Genomic DNA, 15,568 nt, shown 5'->3' on the forward strand with positions numbered 1-15,568 from the left:
TAATGATATTTAGCCCTCAAAGCGTATCAAGTGATTAGTGGAAGAATTTCCATCTGTCCTCTCTTCTCTCTGAATTCAACATGTTCATTAAGTGTCTAGAGCTGGAAACCTGGAAGTTGACCTCTAATAATGAAAGCTGGCATATGTAAATGCACCTTACTCGGTAATCAGTAAACAGACCAATGTCTCACGTTTTGCAGACTCCAGATACTCAAAACATGTTTGATATCTGAGGATACTAGCAATCTTACCACACTGACTTTTTACAGCCATTATAACATCTCAGAAGAAGAATGATCAGCTTTCAGAAAAAAATCAGCCTCAGCATTTTCATCATCTCATTTCCATATCTCCCTTTTAATTCCTTCCCATCCAAGCAAAACTTACAGACATGTTTCAGTTGTTTTTACTAGGAACAGTAAGGTGTGAATTTCACTCTCTAAAATTAGCTCTAGAATGTTCTTGGAGATAGAAGAGAATTTATATAATTTCTTTCTGTTATTTTTGTAATAAATTAGAGTTGCAGTTAAGCATTCAATTTCAAAATCAGAGTACAAAACCTCAGTCCCATGGTATGAGGTGCAGAGGCAGACTGGGGCTTAGACAGAGATTGAGCATCATATATTAGGTTCTTTTATTGTGGATTTGGTATGATGTGAAAAAATATGATTTGAAGAAGCTGTTTTACAGGAGTTATAAGAGATTATGAACTTAAAAGACTTGGTCAAAAGTTCCCACTGTATTTTTCTAAAATGCTTTCTTTTAGAAAGTGTCAGAAGAGATTTAAATTTTTTTTTAATTTAAAGATCTATTTTTCATTTGTTTCTTCCTCCCCGCCCCCCACCCTGCCCCAGTTGTCTGTTCTCTGTGTTCATTCGCTTTGTGTTCTTCTGTGACTGCTTCTGTCCTTATCAGTGGCACTGGGAATCTGTGTTTCTTTTTGTTGCGTCATCTTGCTGTGCCAGCTCTCCATGTGTGCAGCACGATTCTTAGGCAGGCTGCACTTTCTTTCGTGCTGGGTGGCTCTCCTTATGGGGTGCACTCCTTGTGCATGGGGCTCTCCTACGCGGGGGCACCCCTGCATGGCACAGCACTCCTTGTGTGCATCAGCACTGCACGTGGGCCAGCTCCACATGGGCCAAGGAGGTCCAGGATTTGAACCGCGGACCTCCTATGTGGTAGGCCGACACCCTATCCACTGGGCCAAGTCCGCTTCCCAAGAGATTTAATTTAAAAAGTTAAATTATTTAACAAATAGGACATTTAGCTAGTTGTTTAGAAAAAAAACAAGTTAGATTCCTAGTTCACTGTTTGTACCAACATAAATTCCAGGTGGATCAAATGTTTATATGTAAAGTATAAATCTGTAGAAGTCTGATGGCAGACACTGCTTGTTGCCCTCATTGCTTTCTTCTTTCTTGCTAATGAAACCCAGATTATGCTCAGATATATGGTAATCATTTGCTTCAGACTCTTCCCAAGTTCAAGGATGAAATCTTCATCAACTATTCTTGGCAATGTTATCTTCAATGCCAGTGGCTGCATTGGAGATGGACATGGGCCACAATTTGGACCTGTGAAATTTGTCGAGGGACTTCTGAGAAAGGTTTTCCATGCTCTCAAAACCTAAAGTCAGAAGGGAAACATCCATTTTCTATACGTGTAACTATCTGCATGAGATGCCTGGAATAGTGGCAGCTATCTTGAGGCCATGAGGAGAACTAGCCTGAGTGGATAAATTAATCTTATGATTACAGAACAAAAAGATAAAGAGTCTGGATCCTTGCTAACATTGGTGAGCCACTAAATTAACTTTCCCAGTCCCATATTTTTTGTTATGAGAAATAATAATTCCTGTTTTATTTACAACTTTTAATTTGATATTCTATAACTTGCAGACCAGAGTATCCTAAATGATGCAATTTTTAAAAAAGTGATCTTGAGTTTGAAAACAGTTGTAACCTCAAAACTTAGAAGGCATAAGTGAAAGTATTCATAAAATCCACTCTATAATATGTAAACTTTATATTGTAAAAACAATAATATATAAGTAAATAAATGATACACAAATTATTATTTAAACTCCACTTGAAAATATGCAATAAAATGAGTCAAACATAAAATTAAAAAGCTTTTAATGGCAAAAGAGACCATAAATAAAGTAAAAAGACAAAAGACTCTAGGAAAAATCATTTGCAAATTGCATTGCAGATAAAGGGTAAATATCCCTACTATATAAAGGGTTTCTAAAAACAGAGAAGAAAAAGGTTTTTCACAACCCTGAAAAAACAAAAAAAAGAGATCATAAAGAAGGGAACTCAAATATCCCTTAAATAAATGAAAAACTGCTCAAGCTAGCTCAAAATAGGAGAAATACAAGTTAAAACTACACAAACTAAAGTGAGTGTCAAGTTGGTGTCTTTTTTCTTAAAGATTTATTTTCTTATTTATTTCCTCTCCCTTTCCCCTTCCCCCCTGCCCTGTTGTCCACGCTCTGTGTTCATTTGCTCCGTGTTCTTCTGAGTCCTCTTGCATTCTTGGCAGCACTGGGAATCTGTGTCTCTTTTTGTTGAGTCATCTTGCTGCATGCATCAGCTCTCCATGTGTGCGGTGCCACTCCTGGGCAGGCTACGCTTTTTTCACACGGGGCAGTTCAATGCAGGGCACACTTCTTCTATGTGGGGCTCCCCTACACGGGGATACCCCTGCGTAGCATGGCATTCCTTGCACTCGGCAGCACCACTCATGGGCCAGCTCACCACAAGGGCCAGGAGGCCCTGGGTTTGATCCCTGGACCTCCCATATGGTAGGCGGACACTATCAGTTGAGCCAGGTCCACTTCCCAAGTTGGTGTCTAAATCACCCAGAAAGGCAATATAGTTCAAGTGACTAAAACATCATAAATCTGATTGCACATTCCAAATAGGTTATCCTAAGGAAAAAAGAATTGCATGCTGATTAAATTGTTCTCAGGGGTCACGTAATTTGCATTAGTAGTGTTTTAGTTTCCCAGATGCTTAAACAAATACCATATGATGGGTTGGCTTAAACAATAGGAATTTATTGACTCACAGTTTGAAGGCTAGGAAAAGTCCAAATTGAAGGCATCAGCAAGGCCGTGCTTTCTCTCTGAAGACTGCGGCATTCTAGGGCTGGCTGCTGGCAATTCTTGGTCCTTGGCTTTTCTGTAACATGGCTGCTCTGCATGGCTTCTCTCTTTCACTTTACTTATAATGTATTCTAGTAATCTGGATTAAAGCCCAACCTGATTCAAGTAGGTCACACTTTAACTGAAGTAACACTTTGAAGAGATCTTATTTACAATGGGTCCACACCCACCAGAATGTGGACCAAGACCAAGAACATGTCCAAACTGGGGTACCCAATTCAATCCACCACAACTAGCAATATTTTCATTTTGAAGGTATTATGCAAAGAGTGGGATTGTGCAAATAATGATGTTAATGCATTAGAAAATAAAATTTTTTAGCCTAAAAGAAAAAGAGATTTAAATATAAAATTAATAAAGTCAAGTAAAAGCATGTGATCCTCAATTTAAATTCAGGTTTTCAGTACAAACTCAGTTTGCATTTTCTATTTAAAAAACAAAAATACCTATTTTGTAGAAATAATATCGAACCCAGTAGATGAGAATACTTAATGCCCAGATCGAAGTCAAAAAACTTTTCGTACAAAACTCCTTAGAGAAATAGCTGACTTCATACCTGGGGCAGAAAATATTCAAGATGAGCCTAAAATATCTTGTTACATCAGACAGTAAAGAAACTGTCGAAGACTATTGAGGGTGAGTTAATAGCACTCAGAAATTAACTGAGTTCTATATTAATTCTGAGCATCAAAAAAAAAAAAAAATCCAAACAAACTACAATTACTTGTAACCTCCCCAAACTTAAAATCCATGAGTTTATAATAATACCTGCCCCGAAGGGAGAAAAAAATCTCATTGGTCACATTTTGATGATGTCAGAAGAACAATTATGTTTCATTTTTCTAAAAACAGAAAAAGGGAAAAAATCAAATATTTCTCTTATACCAACTGTTCTTTGGGGAAATAAATAGTTGATGAGGGAAATTTTCTCTTTACAGAAGTATAACTATGTCAGCTAATTGATTAGGGACTATAGAATCAGAATATCAACATTTTCAACCTCCAATGAAATAAAATAAGCTAGATAATGCTCATGAATGCTTTCAAAAGCAAATAGGTGAACATATGATAGGGAAATTTATAATGGACCATCAGGCTGAACCCACTGGTCAATCTGAACACCACAAAAAAGAGACAATCAGACATTTAAAGTATACCAATGTTCATACACACCCCATCAATGAGTTTTTCTTACAAAAATAGTAAAACCTGAATGTGATCAAGATTCTAGATCTACCAGTTTCCAGGAAACGCAGGGTACAAAGTAATATGTTAAATGATACCATAGGGGTACAGTCAACAAAATCTAAAATGTGAGAAACACTACAGGGCAAATATTCTGACTTCTTCAACAAATAAATGGAAGGAATATCTACCAATGAAAAGAGTCTTAAGATTAGAACTGGCAGCTGAGGCAGCTTGATGCCTCTGTTATCACCCCCTCTTTGTTCACACCACTTCCCAGAACTTGGGGAAGAAGTTCTTAGCTAGTGATGGCTAAAATGACCCTTGGACATTATAGTTGTTTTCAGCATTTGGCAAAAGAAGTTCTGATATATTATCCCTTTTAATTTCACAAACCAACCCTCCAGTTCTGTCCAGGGATCTGCTGTTGCCCTGACTCTTTGTGTAGCTTGGCATTCTTACTGGACTCAAATGATTTCTCCAAGCCCTTGTTTATGCTTGAGATGCATCCCACCCTTAGAGTTCTCAAAATGGTACCCTCCCAGTAGCCGTATGCAAATAAGCCGCTAACATTGGCCCATCTATACATACAGAGCTTGCAATAGCCAGTCCTACCTACTCTCCTTTGTTGTGAGGGCCCTATAGTCATCAGGGTACTCTTAGAAATGCCCTATTAATGATGTAGATGTTAAGGAGTGTTCAGATATAAGCTGGAGGAGTAATGACTTCTTACTATATCAGGAACTTTTCCAGGAATAAAGGCAGACATGTGTTTGTGGCTAAGTAGTTTTAAAGACTGCACCTTGACCACAGTTAATTATTCTTTATTGCAAACATGCTGCCTACCAAAGGTTTTAGGATACCACTTAGGAAAAAAACTGTTTAAATTTTTTAATGGTTTTTTTTTTTTGCAAGGAGAAAGAAGTAAATGATTCTTTAGGAAAAAGAATGCATGCAGTAAAAAGCAACAAATGTGGGCTCTAACCTGCCAGGAATAGAATCCCAGAAGACCTGACAAGGAATTGCACACCCTAAAGACTAAATCTCAAAGGTATACTGGGAAGGCAATGAAGTAAGGCCCTGAGTTGAAGCCAATTAGTTCTTGATAAACAAATCAGAGCATTTTGCTTTCTGCCCAATTTCAGACCCACCTCCTAAGCAGCTTGGATGAGAGTTCTTAAGGAAAATACAAAAGTTCAAATTTCCAGAGCATTTCATTCACAAAGTGGGTTCTATTTGATTTGTAGATGAACAGCATGTGTTCTGTTTTGTGTCAGAGCTTCTGTATGGCAATTCAAGAAAAATGTGCTGAGTCATGAATCCCTAAGGACAAAAGATTGGGACAAGAACATGCTTGGGGGAGGGCAAAAGCTGTGAAAATTGTACAATTTAGGGATAACAGAAGGCTCACTAGCCTTCCTCTAAATTGGGGGTTCTTAACAAGGGGTCCATTAGCTTGAACTGAAATTCAAAAAAACATTTTTCTTGTGGGGACATGTTGGTGCAGGTGTGATATATTTATTACATAATACAAGGTATAGTGTGGACTTCATAAGGGGCCCATTGTTTTCACCTGATTGGCAAAGGAGTAACCCCTGCTCTAAATCATGTCCTTCAATGTAAATATTTACCATTCATCTGTATCCAGGAACACTTGTAGCCTCCTCAGCTACTAAGTAGCCATACTCTTAAGAATAGCAAGAGGGAGTAGATGTGGCTCAAGTGGTTGAGCATCTGCTTCCCACATGGGAGGTCCCAGGTTCAGATCCTGATGCCCTCTAAAAACAAAAAAGCAACAGACAAAAACAGAAAACAAAGAAACCAACCCTGGGGAGCTGATGTGGTTCAGTGGTAGAGCGCTGGCTTCCCACATACGAGGTCCTGGATTTAATCCCTGACCCCAGTACCTCAAAAAAATATCTACATATATATATGACTACACAAATAATAATGGCTAATATTTATTGAACACCTACCATGTGCCAGACAATTATATGGATTATCTCATTTATATTCCCACAATAGCCTTATGACATGTTTTACAAATGAGGAAACTGAGGCTTTGAGAGGCTAAATAACCTGCTCACAATCCCAGCCATCAGGACTGAGCTCAGATTTGAAGTCAGGTAACCTGGTTGTGGAATCACAAGCTTAATGAGTATGTAACTGCATCCCCAAATATTATCCATGTATTCACTGCTCTCTCTCATTTTGAGTGATTGTGATTAAACTCCTTATCCAAAGAGGGATCATACTCCTGACATCCTTCCAACATAATTGACTGTAAAGTGAAAAGATCCCAAGGTTGTTACTGGTAATGGGAAATTGTGTGACAATGCTACTGTAAATTATGCATTTTATGTGTTCAATATAATTCTCCTAAGCAAAAACTGAAGCATTATTTTCCTCCAAATAGCACTACCCCTGCCACCTGCCTCTCGCTTTTTTCCCTGAAACATCCTGAATTAAGGCAATCCTATTTTGTTTTCTAGAAGTTGAGGTTAACTGAGGTTACGGGCCTTCCATAGCAGCATAACAACACATCACAACCTTACAATGCTGGCTCTCCTGTTTCTTGGGAATTGTTCCTCAGGGGGCCTTCCAAAGTTGGTGGCTGAACTTATCCCATGATGAGATGGTCACCCTAGAGAAATTAGCTCACCACCTGGCTCACCAGAGTCTCACTGCAGGGAGAGGGCACGAAGTTGAAAGGAGGAGTGAGGAACTCCTAACCCAAAGTCCTGGAGAGGACCTGTAACAAGCTCTCTTCCTTCACAGCTTTCCCAAACTCAGCTCCAGGCCCTTCAAACGTCAAGAAGTATTTTTGAGTCACAAAAGATGATATTCTAATCAGTATAATCTCTCTACTAGCTGTGGTTTTTGTTTTGTTTTTTGAGGTACCAGGGGCTGGGAATTGAACCCAGGACTTCATATTGGGAAGCCACATTGGCTTCCCTGAGTTGCTTTTTCCCTTTGTTTTGCTTGTTGTTGTTGTTTTCAGAAGGTAAGGGACACCTAACCATAGAATTCCCGTGTGGGAAGTGGGCCCTCAACTGCTTGAGCCACATCCGCTCCCAGCTGTGTTTTTAAAATGTTAATTCTTGGAAGATGAGCAAATCAGGAATAATTCTCTCTCTAGTCACTAATGGATTGGATTTATACCACGCCTCTCCACCTTGGCTCCATTTCTTGGCCATGTTCGAAATCATAGTCCTCAGAAGATACCTTTTTCATTTTGCTTTTGGAACTTAGGTAGACTTTTATAACATGCCGTCCATAGCATTATGACAATCATATTTTGTGCTATAAAATGAGGATCATAATCCCCACTTCACAGGGTTCTTACAAGGTTTAACTGTATAATGTGTTTGAAACATAATAAGAATTCTGTAAATGGTTACTGAGATTGTAATTAAGACTCTCAGAGAGGAATCTGTCTTCTTTCCCTCAAGAGGATTCTGATTATATATAACCGAAATATTAGCATTTTGGAAGACAAGGGTCAAAATATTTTAGCAAACTGACTTTTAAATATGATATTGTATAATCACTAAATTCTGCAGCCTGAACTAAACCTCAGGTAATTAATATATTTACATTCAAATGAAGTGCTACTGTAATTGGGGGGTAAGGTACAACTGGCTCAGAAGAGAAAAAGCAAACAAGCTGATGCAAAATAAACAAAATATTTTATTGTAACTTAAAATTCATTCCCCAGACAATAGATAATGCACACATTGGGTAAAAATAGTAGACATGGTGAAGATACACTTGGACATTTATTAACATTGATGACTGTGGGGATGCCATAAAGGTTAAATATTTTTAGGTTGTACAGCTTCCTGACCATAATATTAGCAAAAAAGGGACTTTCAACACAAAAATATATAGTTGGTATTTTTTAGTGTCACTTATTTATGACCTTTGACAGAGACTAAAGAATGAGGTACAGAAAATATTCCGGAAGACTGAATGTGAGGCAGGAGCCCCAAAGCACCTTGGAGCCCCATTATTGCATTACGAGTAGGCTTAACTAGGTTATAAGGTTTCCATACCCCAGGTTTACTACACAGAAAAGTACTATCTATCGACCTCACAGAGGGGTTGTGAACTTGCAGGCTTGTAAAGTGCTTCAGGTGCCTTCGAAGAAAGGCAACGTAGAAGAATAAAATAATCTTAAATATTTCAAAAGAAATGACAAGATATTTTGGCACAATGGAAAGGGCACCTCCTACTTAAAGAACCACACCTGGTGATTTATAAAACCTCTTACTCTTGGTTTATTGTTGTATTTTGTTTTTTATTTACAAGAATAAATATTTCTCTATTGCCAATCTTATAACAGTCCTTCTTAACCCAGGCTGTGCTATCAGAATCACTTGAAGAGCTTGTTAAAAACAGAGGTGCTTGGGCCACAGCCTAAACCTATAGAACTGAAATCTCTCAGGTGAAGCCCAGGCACCTACATTTTTAAAAAGGCTCTACAGGAAGACAGAAAGAAGTTGGATCCCAGGTATCAATTTCTTATTGCCCTTTCCCCTTCCCATGTCCCAGGCAGACACAGAATGTAACACACACACACATACACACACCACACACAGATACTTTTTAGTGCTACCCTTGAACTAAATGTTACAGTGGTAAAAATCTGATCATGGCAAATAAAGGCTTCGTTGGGAAGGAATGCAAGGACTTGCAATCCATCCCCACTGTGCCCAAAGCAAATGGATGTTTCCCATTTGCAGAACGGAATGGTTGATACATGCATTTCCAATTTGGAAGCAGGTAAAATCAGCACTTCCTGGGAGACATCAAGTGAGTGGATATTGACAAAAGTGTGCGCGGTTCTAGTGGCCTACCACAAAGAAAGGCTACAGGGACCGTTCCTCTGCTTGGTGCTCATCTGCATCTCGGCAAATGCCTTAGGAACCAAAACTGGTTATGATCAGAGGACACCAAACAACACATGGCTGCTACATCAAGGTAAATAAAACAGAGTAAAAAGCTGGTAGCTGTAATTTAAATATCTTAAAAACATTTTTTTCAGTTTGCTTTACTACAATTCTTAATGCTATTTTAGTCATCACTTTCATTTCCTGGTTGGCTTCTCAAGGATATCAATGTCATTTCTCAATGATATTTAAATTTTAGAGTCTTGAGCATCATACTCTCAACAGGATGCCAGTAGGACTAAGCTTTGGAGACTTGACCAATGGAGGCTTGACTGAAGTTTTCTGTTTCCCAGTTAGCCTAGCATAGGTAGAGAGTGATTTATTCCTCAGTGGCTCAGATATTTCTCATCAAACTACTTGTATCAGTTTTAAAAGAGAAGAGTCCTCTTTGAATGCCTTGCAGTAGAACTAATGGAGAGGGTAGAGAAACTATACTTCTTTATATAGAGGAAACTATCTGAGGCTGGCCAAAATTTTTACAATTTCAACAATGAATGGATAACAGGACAACAGAATATTCCCACTTCTTGGAAAAAGAAAAAGGAGGAAAATATACAGGAGATAGAAGCTCTACATACAGTACGTGGAGAAGAGGATAATATAAAATATTTTTTTCCTTCAAAGTCAGCCACCATGAAATTTTGTTATGAGAAAAGTCTTGACTTGCAAATTTGCTTGAGAATCTATTAGTATATTTTTTTGCAATGTGGTATAAAAATGGCAAAAAATAGTACATTCCAATATTCCTCTAAACATTAGAGGCAACTTTGAATAAATACGTTGTTGGAGCTGGCTTGGGGAGTTGCTTGTTGCATGTATCCCAAAGGGGCAAGGCTGCCAGCAGCAGAATAAGACCTCCCAACAAGACGCAGAGGCCACTAAAATAAAATGCAATGTCATAGGTCTGGGTCCAGTCATAAAACCAGCCTGAAAAGAGAGTAAGAAAAAAAAGTGAGTTTCTTAAGCAGTAGCGGTAAAGCCCATACCCCAATCTCCTCAATTTTATATGCACTTAGGATTTGGATATATATTATCCCCACCTACTTCCAAATGGTCTATTGAGAGTTACAAGAGAAGAGTCAATTATTTGGACAAGAATAAGAAGGCATTTTGAGTGGCTGCCAAATAAAGGATGAACATGAAACCTGAGCAAGTATCCTGGGTCTCTCAAGTATATCAAAAATTATTTTGAATAAATCAATAGCATGAGATATTCACACATATTTATTTTGTGCAAATCTGTGCCGTTATTACAAACGATTTCTATAACTGAAGGTGTTCAATGGAGGCCAGTAAAATGGGTTGATTTTCACAGAAAGAGCTTACCAACAATTGGTGGTCCAAGACTATTTCCAAGTCCAGCAAAGAACATTAATATTCCATAGGCATGAGCTAACTTCTCAATTCCCACAGTCTTGGTGGTCACATATGGGAAAATAGACCAGTTACCAGTAAGAAACCCTAAGATCCCAGAAAGTATTGCCAACGTGGCATAACTTTTGGCAAGGGGAATTGCACACAAAGCCAGACCCATGATGATTAAGGTAGCAATGTAAAGATAGAGGGTATTAATCCACTTGAAGTCAGCCAGTATTCCTAAAATGAGTTTACCAACTGCTGTCATAATACCAATAATGGAAATAAGAGGCATAATAAAATCTTCTTCTTTCACATTAGAACTTCTTGCTACATCTTCCATAAGTAATGAAGGTGGAAACCCTCCAATGTCAAAAAGTAAGATGGCGATAAAAAGTGCTGAAAATACTTTGTTTTTAAAAAGAACCACAGTTTCTCCACAGTAGTTTTTGTATAATTGCCACTTCCTCTTGGCAAGCTGTTTGCAAAAATATGTCTGTTCTGCAACTTTCTTTCTATATGTTTCAGTATCTTTGTGTGCCATTGTTGTTGAGTTTTTAGGAAGTGGACTTTCCTGTGTCCAGTCACCATTAGCTAAAGTGCTCTTGCATTTTTCCTCATTACCATAGCTCTTTTCAAGAATGCTTATGTTTTCTTCCAGGTTATTTTCTTTTTCATTGTAAACAGAGTATCTATCTGGAACATTTTCCAGAGCTGTTTTTTCAGGCAAAGGGCAATCAGAGGACTGGAGGGGTCTCATCAGACTGCCACAAGCTAGTATATTTAATGCTAAAGCACCCACAATCAGCAAGCATCCATCCAGTCCATAGAGCTCAATTAGCAACCTCTGCAGGGCTGCATATATAAAAAGTCCAACACTTGAACCTAAAATGGAAAAGGGAGATGTTCAGTCTTAACGTCTTATAACTTGGGGGCCTTAGGACAAACAGTAGTAGTAACCACAATTCAATTGATTTTCACACTGGCATTCATATATAACTTCATATTAAAATTACAAGAATAATGAAGATAATGATAACAATAGTAATACTGATAGAACATTTATTTTAAGAATTAGTACTTATAGTTCTGACACTGGCTAAGCATTTTACATTTCATGATCTTGTTTAATACTTATACTATCCTATTGAATAGGTCCTATTATTATAGCCAATATACAGATGAAGTGGCCTAGGAATGGAAAAGTTGAAAAATTGGCTCCAGATCACATACGTTAATGGCAGAAATACAATTTACTCAGTCTAACTCATGATCACAAATTCATAACCAACATAATAATCCAACACTTATTTTGTGCCAAGCTCCATGCTATATGTTTACTCCTTTTGGTAAAGCAAATTTTTGTATTTTATTTTTTGAGATGAAGTATACATTTTAGTTTTAGGATATTTATAATGGTTCAATAGTTCAAATCCATTGGTGAATCACCAAATGAATAATTCATATGCTTAATGCATTAAAAAAAACATGAGAAGAGTTAAGTGGAATTTGATGGGGTATTTAAATAATGAAGTATGACTGGTGTGTATATCCATGCATCAGTATAAATGTGTCATCTTTTTTAGCATAGATCAGAGAAAACACAATGGAAAGGCAAATTACATCAGCCCAATTAATTTGAAAATGTTTTCATTTGGTTCTATTTTTTTAAAAATTAAGTACTCAATTTAAATATCACTGAAAAGTAAAATGAAAAAGCAGGAAAGCAATAAAGATATATGTAATGCCCCTTTAAGCAATGAAGATTGACTGTCACTGTGGGCCCTGAGGGGAGAGGGAAAGAGGTATTGAATAGATGGAATCAATGTAACTGTGTGGGCAATAGAAGTGTTCCACAAGATCATGCAAGGATGGATATAAGACATGTTAAACTATACCAAAAATGAATAGGGGCCAATAAGCTAAAATGTAAATCATAATGTAAAACATAAGATAACTAAAAATTTAGAAAATTGTATAGTCTGAAATATAAACCACAATGTAAACCCAAATGTTACCTTGTTTGAAAGCTATTGTCTCAATATCTGTACATCAGTTTCAGTAAATATAGTATGAATATGTAAAAAGATTATTGCTGTGGAAGGGAAAAGGGTTTTATATGTTGGATATGTGGGAGTACTGTATATTGTATATATGAATTACTGTGATCTAAAACTTTTGTGAAGACAAGCTTAATAATTAGGAAAAAAAAAAGAAAAAGAAAGGACGTAGACACTGAGGAAAAGACGGAAGAAATTGCCTTGCCAATTTGCATACAAGGCAACATTTATTGCAGTGATGGAAGGCAAAACATCAAAAACAAAGCTTTTGCATCTTTTAATTTTTTGATACCCCAATTTATTTTTACCTTATTTTTCTAAATTAATATGTATTCTCTCTGGACTGACAATGTGATAGCCAGGTCCTGAGCCTCAACAGACTCCAGCACCTACAATATGATTTATTGGACTTATCACACTCAGCTAAGATGGAGTTGAAGAAGGACAACCACCACACCATGGAGCCTAGAGTGATTACAACTGAAAGTGGGAGGATTGCATCCAACATCCATGTGGAATCTGAGCCTCCTCTTGACATAGAGGTGCAATGGACACAACCAATCCAATGTCCACATAGAAGAGGTGGCATTGGATTGGGAAAAGTGGACATGGTGGCTGATGGGTATGGGGAAAGGCAGGAAGAGATGAGAGGTGGAGGTGTCTTTGGGACATGGAGCTGCCCTGGATGGTGCTTCAGAGGCAATCACCAGACATTGTAAATCCTCACAGGGCCCACTGGATGGAATGGAGGAGAGTATGGGCCATGATGTGGACCATTGACTATGAGGTGCAGAGGTGACCAAAGATGTACTTACCAAATCCAATGGATGTGTCATGATGATGGGAACGAGTGTTGCTGGGGGGGGAGGGGGGGGAGAGGTGGGGTGGGGGGGTGGGGTTGAATGGGACCTCACATATATATTTTTAATGTAATATTATTACAAAATCAATTAAAAAAATTTTAAAAAAAAATAATAATATGTATTCTATGTCTAACCTTTAAACTCATCACTATATTCCATTTTACTATTAATGGAACCTGGCAATATATTGGGCTTCATTTTTGAAGAAGTTTTGGATCACAGAGAGGTTCAACAATGGCAAGGGAGGAATACTGGTGTGGGATGTTATTGACAGGGGACACATGGTTAGCAGGGAGTTCTACAGGGCATATATCCAGGGTACATAAAAATGTTTGGATATTTTCATAGTGGATACAATTAAAAACTGAGGGAGTGCTGAGTTCCTACTCAAGGGAGCTCTATCACATTCCCTAAAGGAACAGCAACAATCCCCCAAGTGCAACAGCAAAGACCAAAAAAGAAGGAAGGTCCAACAATGGGCCCTTGATACTAATGACTATGCTTGTGAGCCTGTGCACCTGAAATAAGAACAAGGCCTAGAGCTGCAGGGTGCATAAGAGTTGCCTCCTGAGAGTCTCCATGTTGCTCAAATGTGGCCAGTCTTGAAGCCAAACTTAGCATGTAAATGTGCTGCTTTCCCCCCAGCATGGGACATGACTCCTGGGGATGAGCCTCCCTGGCACCAAGGGATTACTACCAAGCACCAGCTGATGATGTAACTAGAAAATGACCTTGAATAAAAGGGTCAATTCAGACGAGCAGAATATCTCAGTCTACATATAATACCAGGAGTTAAAAATGCTCTTTGACCTGAATAAAAGGGGGAAATGGAAAGGACAAATGAGTTTATATGACTATGAGTCTCCAAAAAGAGCCAGGAGGTTATCAGAGGGGTTGCCCTTATACACACTTCAGCAGAGTTCCAGAGACAGATAAAGTAGATACAACCCCAGGTATTGGTTCTTCTGAGGGCTACAGAGACCCACAGGTTCTATGGTCATGGCACATGGAGTTCAGTGCCATGTCAGTTGGCCCTACTTTGGAGTTTGTGTTTCTGTGATGGAGCTGGACTCAGATGTGATCTTTGTTCACAAGCCTCTCCTGTTACTTTTACCGGATCTGTAGTTGGTGCTGGGGTATAGTGTATACCCAGGGAACCTGAATCTTTGGACTGACCATGTGATAGCCAGGCCCTGAGCCTCAACAGACTTGCAACTCCTACACTCTGGTTTATTGGACTTACCCCACTCAGCTAACATGAAGGTAAAGAAGGTGATCTAAATAGGTTGTTGAGTAGTGTTTTAAAAATGATCTATATCAAGTTATATCATAATCGCAATAGGATACCAGTGGGACCAAGCTTTGGAGATTTGACTTATGACATGGACACACTTGCTGTAAAAACCCATCTTCTAAAAAAAATTCTTACAAATAACCAAGTGGCTCTGTATCTTGGAGTTGTAAGAAAATATTTTTATTTGAGACACCGATCATCTCTAATTCTTTAAAAGTTAACTCCTCTATCCCAGAAGAAAAAAATGTCTGTGTATTCAAATATTCATTAATGGTTCATGTTAATAATAGCTGCTAAAATAGTCTCTTTTTTATAGCTACTTAAAGAGTAAACATCTCTTTGTTGACTCTTGAGAAGTAATGATGTGTTAGGTTTGTTTTCTGAAGTATTTGTACTTTTGAAGTATATACCACTTTTTAAAAGAAAGAACTGAAAATAGCAGGGCTATCTCACGTACATCTGTAGTGCAAAAGCACCTATTAACTCGTTGATTCATGATTTTTGTCTCATATCATTTCTTCATACAGATTCTAACTAAGTGCCACACTATTAGGTGTATTTAAATGTCCTTGGTGTTTTTCAGTTCTATGTTTTGAGAAAATATAATGTCTTCATTGCTCATCAACCAAGTTTATCTATCAACATAAAAAACAAGGGAAACATAAAAGCAATTCAGCAGTTATTCGTTG

At 38.0% G+C, this 15,568-nt stretch overlaps 1 protein-coding gene across 1 annotated transcript in view; it reads right to left on the reverse strand.

The window, feature by feature from the left end:
- Window positions 1-8,024: 8,024 nt before the first annotated feature.
- Window positions 8,025-15,568, reverse strand: part of SLC16A9 (solute carrier family 16 member 9) — a 66,273-nt gene continuing 58,729 nt past the window's right edge. Inside the window, exons 5-6 of the mRNA XM_004476331.5 lie at window positions 10,633-11,547; window positions 8,025-10,233 (exon numbers count right to left, since the gene is read on the reverse strand). Of these exons, the coding sequence (XP_004476388.1) occupies window positions 10,055-10,233; window positions 10,633-11,547 (1,094 nt within the window). The 3' untranslated portion in view covers window positions 8,025-10,054. The remainder of the gene's footprint in view (window positions 10,234-10,632; window positions 11,548-15,568) is intronic.

Source organism: Dasypus novemcinctus, chromosome 6 (genome assembly GCF_030445035.2).
Source record: "Dasypus novemcinctus isolate mDasNov1 chromosome 6, mDasNov1.1.hap2, whole genome shotgun sequence".
Classification (NCBI taxonomy): Eukaryota; Metazoa; Chordata; class Mammalia; order Cingulata; family Dasypodidae; genus Dasypus; species Dasypus novemcinctus.